Raw genomic sequence first — 12,118 nt, forward strand, 5'->3', positions numbered from 1 at the left:
AGGACACGAACATGAGGTTAATAAATATTAATCTGCTTAACAGTTTAGATGAAAGAATAAAAATGGCTGTGCTAGCAGTCACAACTAATGACAGAGCTTCTAACCCTCATTAAAAATTAATCATCACCTACTTCACTCACAGTCTGGGGAATAGTTAATGACTGAGATCCAGCTGAGGTTAATGAAAGGCCTCACTTTGCAGACAAAAGACAGTATTTAGACAAGAAGACACTTCCTCTGAGTCTTGCCTTCTCAGTGGCCCTGACGATGACAGTGAAAGTATAACCAACATGATGTTCAAACTAGCATAAGTATAGACTACACTTTCCCTGCTGCATCGATTGCGCTTCTAAATCTTGTTTGCATTTTACAGCTGATACTGAAATGGAAAAGGCCACCTGTTGCATTTTATTGCTTTGCATCTGCTATATTTGTAATGCTGTTCGAGTAAATCTACCTAAGAGTAAGGGGTGACAGGCCACAGGGCTTATACATTACATGGTCATGGCTTAACGGTGCATATCTGGTTCATTTAAGAGAATTCTTCAGGATAAACAGTATAAAAAACATGTCAGAGCAAGACTAATAGATGATACCTGCAGATATTTATAGCAAGTGAGGCACATGTTATTGGGGTCTTTAAGGAAATATAACATGAAGGTGAAACACTGACTCACTGAAATCTAAAGCATAAAAGCGCAGTCTCTAGTAGGATGAGTAAGACACTTAAATAACCCAATCTATTTATCTCATTGCCAATTGAATAAAAAGACGCAAATAGAGATTACAAAAGGCGCGTTGACCCAGTTTAGTGCATTAAATATGTCCACACACTTGTTTGCAATTGTAGGAAGCCAACACAAAGCATGTCCTCTTGAAAAACAGATTCCTAGAAGTCAGTATTAACTGAATTGCTCATCTTGCATATCTTTACAAATTTCACAGTGTCCCTTCAGGCTTAGGATGAAAGGCAACATTTGAAAACTCTGTGAAATACCCTGAGGGAAAGGATCCTATTGTTCTCTAACCATAAAGTTTAAAGTAGTCCCCACTCTTTTGCTTTTAAAATCACACAGCCAGTGTGACCTCTATCCTTTAAACCTGCTTCTCTTTCCAGTGGGGCGAAAAGAGATGGCGGCTCTATACTGGGTGTCAGTCATGGCCAACTGCCTTAAGTCTTTGTGATGCAAACACTTGGGAGACTGACAGCGAGCAGGAAGTTTCAATTTTGAAAAGCCATTAAAAGACAGATAAAGTCTGAGGACAGCCTTCAGGGACATGATTCCTCAGCAATGGCCCCCAGTCTGATGTCAGTGCACACAAGTAAGAAACATTAAATGATTCCTACCGTTGTCTTCAATTGTGAAGTAGAAGATATCACTTGTGGCGTTGCTCCCATCCAACAGCACGTAACAGATCTTCATGTCATCGATATCAGCTGAAAACAAATTTAGAGTGAGGGACATTTAGCTTAAAACGAAGGAAAGATAACTGTGACGACTAAGCTGCTTTTACAAGGTTCTAGTTACAGCCTTTAGGCTGCAATTAAAGTGATATAGGCAACAGGAGACATTTAAGTTGAGGCTTTCGAATGTGTTTTATGCAAAGACTTCATGTTGTAAGACTATCTATTACAGAAATGTAATAGACTTAAACTTATAATCTTATCCCAAATTATTTTAACAAGGATGGGTAATAGTTACAGACATATAAGTAGCATTATTATTATTAGATATATTGTATGAAGGTTTTGGTTTGATTAAAAATTCTTGATATCCTATAACAACACATTAAATCTTTTATCATACACACCAACGACAAACCATGATTTATACTTTTATTTAGTGTAATTAAATATCTTTACCTGATCAGTTATTCTTTATCTTATTTAATTTTATTTCTAAAAGTACTGATCTATAATAGTGTTTCATTAAAATGAATACAACAGCATTCAATTATTTTGGTCACTTACTGCAAACACAAAATTTACATAATTTCTGAATGTGGCTGTTCTGCAAAAATGATAGCTAAAAGTTGCCTGTTATTTCTAGTATATTCCTGAAGAATATGTTTTTTCTATTTGGTGCTTATAGTCTAGAAATAGTGGTTTTGTTGAGTTGTATTGGAGCTTTTTGATTGAGAACTGCTTCCTGCTGCTGCTGAGAACAGGATGAGAGTGTTAAGATTTCACTTGTTCAAAAAAAATACATGAAATATGTTTAAAAAACATTTTTCAAGCTAGGCTGAGTTGTCATCTCTTTCATATTAGCCCTCAAAATGTAATTTATCCCAGATAAAAAATCATCTAATAGAGCAATTTAACTTTTAAAATCTAATGTAATAATGCATTAACAGGTGTGCCATAAGCTTACCTTGTGTGAAGGTCTTGACGCTGTCATTGCCCTGTGCTGTGTTCATGATGAAGCCGTGTAGAGGAGCCTCCGACACAGTGTACTTCAGGGCCTTCTGGGCACTGTCACGGTCCTCTGATCGAAGGGCCTTGCTGGTGATCAGGAATCCTAAGTGGCCTGTTTGTAGGACCCTCAGTGAGGCAGCAGCTTTGTTTACTACAATCTGGGGCACACCGTTGTCCACTGTGTTGATGTGGATGGTCATCATCTGGGGTTTGCGTGTCTCATATACAGTGTCAGGAAAGACGTAAAACTCAGTATGAGTGCCATCTGTGACAGTGAAGGAGAAGCTGTCTTCGTTTGTCTCGGTGCCATCATGCTTATAGCTGATAAGGTTCTCGTTAAGGTCCTGCTTGGAAAAGGTGGAGATTGGCTTGGTATTGTTGAACAGCAGCTGCCCATGCACTGGCACCTGGGTGACTATGAATCTTAACAGGTTGTCAGGGGTGTCCCGATCCTCAGCTGTCAACTCGAATGGTGTGATGAGTTTGGTTTCCCCCTCCTCTACAAGAAGTTTGCTTATAGTCAGGACAGGTTTTTTATTGTCTACATCTGTGATGGACACTCTGAATGTACGGAAGACAGGATTGAAACCGTCTGTCACCTCAAACTCAAAGCTGTCCATTTTCATCTCATCATCTGAAGTGTGGATGTAGTAGATCTTGTTGCCAGCGAGCTGGAGTTGGGTAAAGGTGGAAATGGGAACACCTGGTTGGTCGCTGCTCTCTAAGTGGCCCCTGCTAGGTGCTCTTGTTATGCTAAAGCCAAGGTATTCATCAGGACTGTTGATGTCAGTGGTGCTGAGGAGGTCAGTGGTAAGAGTTACTTTTCCTCCTTCTTTTAGAGTCACACCTTTGTTGATGACATCTGGGAAGACCATGTCGATGCTTCCAATGTTGATATAGAAGTAACGGTCAATAAGGGGATTGATTCCATCTGTAACATCAAACTTAAGCAGGTCACGGATTCCTTCCTGGCCGGTGTGCACATACTGGATGAGCTGATTGTCAATTTCATCCTGTGTGAAGTTCATCCCGAGGGTGATGTTACCCAAAACATCACCAAACTTGCTGATACGTTGCAGGTAGCCTTGCCCTGGGCCGTAGCGGACAACATAAGTCAGATATTTGTCCTCAGAGTCAAGATCTGTCGCTTTCAAAACCCTGTTGCTGATGACTTTTGTCTCTCCAATCTCAACATCAAGACCATCATTTATAGCCATCCTTGGTGTCTCATCATCAACAGGAATCACCATGATAAGAACAGTTTTTTCCACTTTGTGTTTCCCATCTGAGAGGCTGATCTCAAAGCTGTCCTCTTTGGTCTCAGAATCATCGTGTTCATAAACGATGTTGGATGCCTCTTTGATTTGTTCCAAATCAAAAGTTTCTACATTGATGGTGCCAGTGCTTAGCTGCTGAACTATTGAACCATGTTTGGGATTTTTGATAATCTCAAAGTGCAGCTCATCCCCAGGGATGTCAGCATCAGCTGCATTAAGAATTGGCGTGTCAATGACCAGACTCATTCCCTCCATTACCACAAACTCACGAATAAAAATCTCAGGTTTCTCATCGTTAGCTGGAATGATGACTATGGGGAAGAAGTGGCGTTCTGAGAAGTTAATACCGTCTGAGCAGCGGAAGGTGAAACGATCCTCCACAGGTTCAACCCCTTTGTGAATGCTTTGGACATAGTAGATATGACCAAGGGCGATGTCTTTAATGCTAAAAGCTGTGATGGCTGTCCCTGCCCTGGATTTCTCAGAACCTGCAGCTGGGGAGATGTTCTCCACATAGCCAGATGTGGGTTGCACAATGATAGTGCACAGGATATCGTCATCATCAGTGTCTAAATCTTCTGCTTGAATGTGGTTCAGAGTAATGACATTCTTCTCCCCTTCCACTACAACAAACTGATCTCCAACACTGACAATGGGTGGGATGCTGTCAACAGGAAGGATGGTGACATGGACTGTCACACCTTGGACTTTGTTTCCCCCAACAACCCACTGATCTGACAAATCAGACAGAGTAAGATTGAAGGAGTCGTATTCTTTGATAGCTCCGATTTCACCAGATGTGTGAGCGTACACCACTGCCCCATTAATGATGTCTTCTTGGGTGAATCGTTCAGCAGGCGCACCATGAACCAGGATTTCACCAAGCTTTGGAGGCTCTTCAACAATAAATGTGAGCATGAGGTCATCTGTGTCCTCATCACGGCCCTGAATGACATTAGTTGTGATCTCTGTCGCACCATTTTCCAGCACATCTATGGACGCTCCAAGCAGACCTTCTGGGAGCATAATTGTAGGGGTCTCATCATCAACCGGCTCGATGGTTATCTTAATGATGATTGGTAACTCATGAAAGCCATCACTGACATCAAGCTTAATGACATCACTCAGTGATTCCTCTCCACTGTGGATGTAAGCTAGGCGACCATGTTCGATATCTTCAAGTAGAAATGTTTCACCACTTGTCATGTCAATCCCCAAATACTGCAGATACCCATATACTGGAATCTGGGTCAGGGTGAACACGATATTTTCATCATCTGTATCTGTGTCTGTGGCATGGAGCTCTTTCCTGGTGATGATATATGTACTGCTTTCCATAACAGTGAACCCTGTGTTGGTGATAACTGGGGGTTTGTTGTCAACTGGCTGTAGGAAAATGGTAAATAGTCCATCTACTGTGTTACCAGCTGTGTCTTCTACAATAAAAGTGAACTGAGCTACTTTTGGAGTAATGCCCAGCTCCTGGTCTGGAGGCTTGTAGGCCACTTTGTGGTGATTAACCTGGGCCTGTGTGAACTCTGTAATTATAATGTCAGGGCTGTCAGTCAGGACAATATCACCCAAGGGGGCTGGATTGTTCTCATCAGTGTCAGTTGGGGTCTTAATGATGGTGTACTTGAGGTCCCTGTCGTCTGAATCTAAATCAGTATAACAGAGGAATTTCTTCTTAAAGTGTGTTAGTTCATACTCCTGGACTGTCATATGAAGGGTCGTGCCTGGAAGAAGCTCTGGGGCAAGGTCATCAACAGGATGTATTTTGATGGTGAACATGTTTTCACCTGATTGATTGGGAGGGTCATTGTCATCCTGAACACGGAAAATAAAGTGATCGATTACAGTGGTGGTGCTGTGCGGTCCAATGTGACGATAGAAGAGCTTTCCATCAAGAATATCCTGCTGGAACCATTCGGTCACCACCTGCTCAAACATCTCATCTGTCTCACTGAACTTCCAGAGAGATGGGTCAGAAGGAGGCTCTACTTGCCTTAGCAGAAGCTCGCCCACAGTCGAGTAGGGAGCTTCCAATATAAACTTAATGGTGGAGTCTTCTGAATCAATATCTGTGGCGCTCAGGATGAAGGGGGAAATCTGCATGACCTCATTCTTGAATAGCACCAGGCCGGTGTTGGCATTGATAATCGGAGGCTCGTCATCAGTGGGAGCAATAGTGATGGGAAACAAAAACTCCACTTCATTGCTGCCATCAGTCATCCTAAAAATAATGTTGTCGCTATAGGTATCACTGCCGTCATGCTGGTACACCACAATACCAGCGTCCAGATCGGCAGGTGTAAAGAACTTCCTGCGAGAGCCAAGCACGGTCAGTTCTCCATGCTTTAAGCCATCAACCACAGTTATTCTGACATCTTCCAGGTTATCCTCATCACTAATCTCTAAATTCTGAGAGCTGGAGAGGGCTCTGGACTGCCCTTCAAACAATAGCTGCCCTGTATTTTTGGTCGCTACAGGAGCCATGGTATTCATCGGCTTCACCACAATCATAAAAGCAAATATATCAGACACAGCGCCGTCGGTGTCTACAATTTCAAGCTCTAGCTGAAAAATCCTTTCTACCTCTGAGTCCTCTGAGGGTGGCTTATAAGCTATTTTAAGATCTCGGATGTCTCTCTGATAGAAAGAAGTGATAGGCAAGTTCTGATCGTCTGTGCTGATGATATAGCCGTGCTGAGGACTCAGTGGGGAAGTAATGTTGAAAATTAAGTCAGCTGTGTCGGATTCAACATCTTCAGCTGCAAGCATGTCACCCGTAATAGCTGTCATCACAAACTGATCAACCTCCATCATCATCATGGCTACAAAGCTGGGTTTAGGAGCCGTATTCTCTGCACCCTCTCTGATTCTAACCATCATTTGGAAATACTCCTGAGTTATTGCGTTGCCTTCGTTATCCTGCAGCTCTACCATCATTGGAATATAGTCTCTGTTTGGTGAGTTGGTTTTAGCTGTGTGTTTGTAGCGAATGCCCTGTTTCACAAATTCATCGCACTCAACCATTTGGCCATTTGAAGGGTTATTCAAAAGGGTGCCATACCTGGGAAGACCTCCAGCGCCGACCAGAGTGGCGATCTTACACTGTGTAACGCCATCCTCAAAGGTGAACTCCAAACTCTTTTTGTCAATAGGGCTGCTGTCACCACTGAGCTTTTCTACATTGATGGGCATATTCCTGGTGAGGATCTCAAGCTGCTGGAAAACCACCTCCACCTCCAGCATGAAAGGGATGATAACTGTGTCCGTCTGGGTGTCATAACGAAGCTGCAACTTAACACGATCCTTGCTGGGGCTCCGAGATCCAAAATGAGTATATTTCAATTCATCTGGTCCAAACAAACAGGGGAACTTTTTCGGGGTCAGCATGCCAGGTTTCTGGGCCAGTGGGTCATTGTCCAAAACGGTGATATGGCAGCGGTCACCAGGCTGCACTTCAGTTACCAGGTCATTCAAAGGGTCCAAGAACACAGACCTCCCAAAAGGCACCCTGATGCCATTGTTAGCGATGATAATGTTGTCTTCATTAGGTCCAGATCGGTGTTGATAAAGGTGAGATGGGTCAAAAGGCTCTGCGTCTACTGAGGCAAAACAGAGACTTAGAGCAAATGTCAGAAGTAGGCATCTCAAAAGTTCCCACTTTTGACAAAGTGGGGAACTTTGCAGAAAACCAGCCATAGCTGTAGCCAGATTGCCCTGCAATTTATTTTAGGAGTCAGCAGTAGCAGGCAGATCTGTGTCCAAAAGGGGAAAAATCATAAAAAAAAAAGAAAACTCTCTATGATTCTTTGGGCCTTGGAGTGTCTCCTCTCTGTGTCTCTCTGTTTCTATGTGGCCACGCAGAGACTCAACTGTGGTGAATGCTGCAGGGCTGTGCAGGTAATAATGAAACAGTAGATAGTGACAGGCTGAGACTCCTCCTTCTGTCAGCACAGGGAGGGAGCCTCCTGCCCCTATGGCTAATTTAAGAAAAACCATTGGACAAGACTGTGAAAGTGCTCCCCCAACCAACACCCACCCCTCTCCCCCTCTCTCCTCTCCCCTTCTCTCTTTGAAACAAGTGAGGGTTTAAAATCCAGTCACAAACTATTCTTCCCTCCTTTATTGGAGTCTGTGTAATGAACTCTTTCCCACTGTCTCCATTGTCTGCATACTGTGATATTTTTTAATTTTCCATAAACTAAATTTTGTAATCCTTAATCTTTGCAGGTTTAGTATGGAGCAAAATGTGAATAAAAATGTGTTTGGAAACTCTGTTTTGATAATGTTTTCATTTACCAGCACAGAACCCCTGATAGCTAAATTATTTTGCAATTAAGCTCCACTTATGGATTAAAGCAAACATGTTTGTTGATTATAACCTTTTTTGTCAATGTGTAGAAAAATCTGGGCAAGTATCAGTTTAAATTTAACCTTTAAGCCAGCTTTATGGGCTTATGTATCATTATAAAGCTGTTTGATTTCACACGCACTGCTAAAGAGAGGGGAAGTGTGCATTCAGGGCGGGTACAATGTAAATTAAGGAGCCAATCAGTAATTACTGAACCATTAAAGACTACATTTTAAGGTCAAGATCTGGCATTGCAACACTAGTCCAGGGTAAAGAGGACTAATTCTGTAGAAAATATACAGTGTGTGAAATGATTGTCTAAAAGCTTTCTTCCTCTGCTCTCTAGGCAGAGTAACAATCATGCTGTGTCAGTGGGACAGCTCGGCACCGGTGTGGCTGTTAGACCAACACTGAGGGACAATGACCTGACATCAGCTGGTAGGACAGGTGTATAGGCACTGTTTTGCCCCCCCCCCCCCCCCCCCCCCCACACACACTCACACAAAACACAGAAAATCTTAAAATACTGCTAGGAACTTGAACATTTGTTAAGAGTGTCCTCCAAACAAGCCTTGATTTACATATTTCATAAAGTTCTCAGGTCAAGGGCAGAAAGTCAGTCACTTGATTTTAGATTTGAACCATGCAGTGGGAAATCCCCTCCTGTATTATGAGCAGGTATAATTTACTATGTTTAATGCCAAGAAAATGTATAAATCATTCTTCTAATTGCAAAGTCCAGGAATTTTTCATTAAAACTACAGAGATGGTACATTAAACTGACTCGTTTTTTTATTCATCCCTACAAAGCCCAGCATGGAGAAATCAAGCAGTCAGACAGTGGATGCAGGGAGAATGTAAGAATGTGTACTCAGTATGGTGCACAAGGTCATGTTAAGATAAAAATACCTAGTAGCCTTTTATGGATCATCTTTTGAGTTGGGCCTGACACTTGATGAAGCGATCCAAAGGCATTGCTCAAACATTTTCACACAGTTCTTTCAATTGCAAGTGTTAGTTATATTGAAACTTTCATTGTCATTTATGTCAGAGATGATTTGTTTGGGATGAATCGTATCTGAATCATCAGGTAAATAAATATGTAAACTATAGCCAAAGAACAAAAAGCTTCTGATAACAAGGACTGAAATCTATTTAAAGAAAGTGTTTGGAAGGCCAGTTCAAAGCCATTAATTGATAGAGTCTAATTAGATACTACAAGTAGAACAATTTAAAGAATTACTCTGTTTAAGTTCCTCTCTTTATAGGACATGAGAATGCTTTTGAGACAACACCGTGAACCACTCAGCGACCTTCCTCAAAGTGTGGGCCAAATAGCAAGCATGCCATATGCATCCAGGCATTCTGTATCACACTTTTCATTGCATCCTCTAAATAAATCTTGCCCTCCTCACTTGACCAACCAAGAATAAAAAGGGGACACACATATAAACTGTTGGGTGTAACTATAGAAACAAACACACCAAGCTTTTTATACTCTGGATTTCACTCACATTCTTCCAATGGTGAAGATGTGTGCTGTAAAATAACAAGACCCATATAGACTCAAAAGTCAGATTCATGTTATGAGCCCAAGGTCTTCGTTAAACTCACATTTCTGAGCTTTGAGAAAGATGAAACGACTCCCAAGCTTTACTTGATCAGTCAGTGATAAATCCTACAACTAAATGCACCTGTTCTTAGGGAGAAATAGTATCATTCCTTAAGCCATTAGTTTGGCTTTGTCCAATTTAGATATTAAGACATGACATGCCTTTAATGAGCGTCCAAGGTAAACAAAGTGAGAAGCTGGGTCGACGCCAGGCCCTGCTGCCCAGGATCAACTCTTCATCCAGGGAGCAGCTAATGATGACAGCAGCCAGTAATGACCTCATGATAGATGGAAAACAAAGCCTGAGTGGATCCCATCCCTGTATCGCTAACAGCCTCACAGGGGGGACGACAGGATTTACTTTCTTTCCTCTCAGTGCAGTTGTTACGTCTGTCAAGATTAGGCCACATTCAGATCCAACTGTACATACATTTTTGTGTAATTTAATAAGTACTTCAGTACACACCTCTGCCTTATTTATTTTACAGATGCATGGCATAATGTGCCATGCTTTTAGCACCTCATTAGTGTGATGATGTCTTATGAGCCCCCGTACAGTGTGTGCCGATAGAGCAATTAGCTACATAGAGCCAAGCTGTTTTTTGAACCACGCTGTAAACATGTTTATTAATACTGCAAAGATCGTCTTTTTGGAATTGCTGTCTATGTGGTTCCCGGTTTTTCTGCAGCCAGCCTCAAGCGGATTCTCGATGAATTGCTCACTTCCGCATGGGCTTCATAGTTTGAGACCGGAGGTTGGCGCTTGGCAAATACGTATTAGCATTTAGCTTGAAGAACCACAATGCAAACATGGCCTGGACTTAAACACAGTTTTTCTTTTACTTGAAGCAACTACAGTTGAACGTAAAACACTATCAAGGGGAAACCAAGACTGTTAGCAATATCTTGCCAAGATAAGACCAATATTGACCTAAGACCTCATTTTTGCTATCATCTATCATCCTGCATCATGCACATATGTAATTTGAATGAGATTAAAAATCCACCTCACTAGTATGATTGGATTATAAGAAATAATAGTACTCTTTCAAAAAAGTATCTTTCAAAAAAAGCAAAAAAGAGAGAAAGATTTACAAGACAAAATAAGAGTGGAAGACTTGAAGTGATCAAAAAGTAAAAAATGTAAAAGGTACAAGAAATTGAGCAAAAATAATTAACACTGACGATGACAAATAAAATAAATCACACAACAGAAAAAATGTAAGCAGAAATAAAGAAAAAATATACATATTTGTATTATATTTGAAAATAAACGATATGTAGCTTCATTGTTTCAGAAAAAGAGGTCTAGAAAAACGATTTAACCAAACCTAAATCATTACAGCATTCCATGTCTCAGCACAAGGACAGAAGTTGTAATGGATGTGTCCACTCTACAAAGGCAACACTTTGAGGGATCATTCCTCACATTCTGAGCGTGTTCATATGAGTTATCACATGAGAACATCTCAATCATTCATGCAGCTGATGGAGAGCTCAGTCCAGCTGTGCAGGACACTATTACTTCACTGTATCACTGTCAGTGTGCAAGTGTGTGTGAGAGTGTGCTTTGAGATAACAGTGAAGGTGAATAGCAGGTAAAGGTACCAGATGCATAATTGTGTTGGCACATTTAGTTCAATAGGTGATAGTTTAAATTCCAGTGTGCACACAGGACGTGCAAAGATGTTTTAAGCCACGGTAAAAATGAATGAACACACTCGGAGAAACGTCAGGGGCGTCCACTATCTTGAGAAATTATCACCCAAACACTGAACTTTAATTTCCCCAAACAGGTATTTCACATAGTTTATGACTTCCTTGTAGCAGGTACAGAATTTTTCTCTTTTCAGGAGACTATATTTAAATTATTCTATGGAACAATTCCTCATACCCTTACAGTATATTTATTTATGTGCATGACCTGTCTACAGACTGTTCTTTTTGTACAGTTTTAATCATTGCATAACTGCTGTAAACCTCATTACGATATTCAATCTTGTATTTTACTTTGTGATTATTATTCAAATTCTAAATTGTGCACCAAAAGTCTTGACTTAAATTCTCCTTTTCCTCTTCCATGTGTATGATTTCCTCTTCCACATTTTGTCCAAACAATCTCAGAAGGTACAAGATAATAAGAATGCTAATGTCAAAGACAACTTCACTACAAACATTGTACATTTGACAAAAATTGAATTTAGAATTTATCTTTCTCTCTCCACTCCTAGTACAACCGATAATTCCTTATTGATGATTTAATGCTGTTTGGGTACTTGCATGGATTGAATATTTTTCAAGCAACAGATTTCCCACAGATAATCTTATTAAAGGATCATTTTGAAGGCTCACCACCAGAACGTTTAAGGTATCTCAGGTAAGTAGCCCTGACGGAGTCTTTGAAAGCACGCTGTGACATCAGAGAGGTGTCTGACCCCTGATAAACTTTGTGT

General features: G+C 41.1%; 1 protein-coding gene across 1 annotated transcript in view; it reads right to left on the reverse strand.

Annotated features, from left to right (window-relative positions):
• frem3 (Fras1 related extracellular matrix 3) overlaps positions 1-7,401 on the reverse strand; it is a 33,048-nt gene extending 25,647 nt beyond the window's left edge. Inside the window, exons 1-2 of the mRNA XM_034687685.1 lie at positions 2,373-7,401; positions 1,349-1,438 (exon numbers count right to left, since the gene is read on the reverse strand). Of these exons, the coding sequence (XP_034543576.1) occupies positions 1,349-1,438; positions 2,373-7,401 (5,119 nt within the window). The remainder of the gene's footprint in view (positions 1-1,348; positions 1,439-2,372) is intronic.
• Between the last annotated feature and the right edge of the window lie 4,717 nt (positions 7,402-12,118).

The sequence above is a fragment of the Notolabrus celidotus genome, chromosome 7, assembly GCF_009762535.1.
Source record: "Notolabrus celidotus isolate fNotCel1 chromosome 7, fNotCel1.pri, whole genome shotgun sequence".
Taxonomy (NCBI): domain Eukaryota; kingdom Metazoa; phylum Chordata; class Actinopteri; order Labriformes; family Labridae; genus Notolabrus; species Notolabrus celidotus.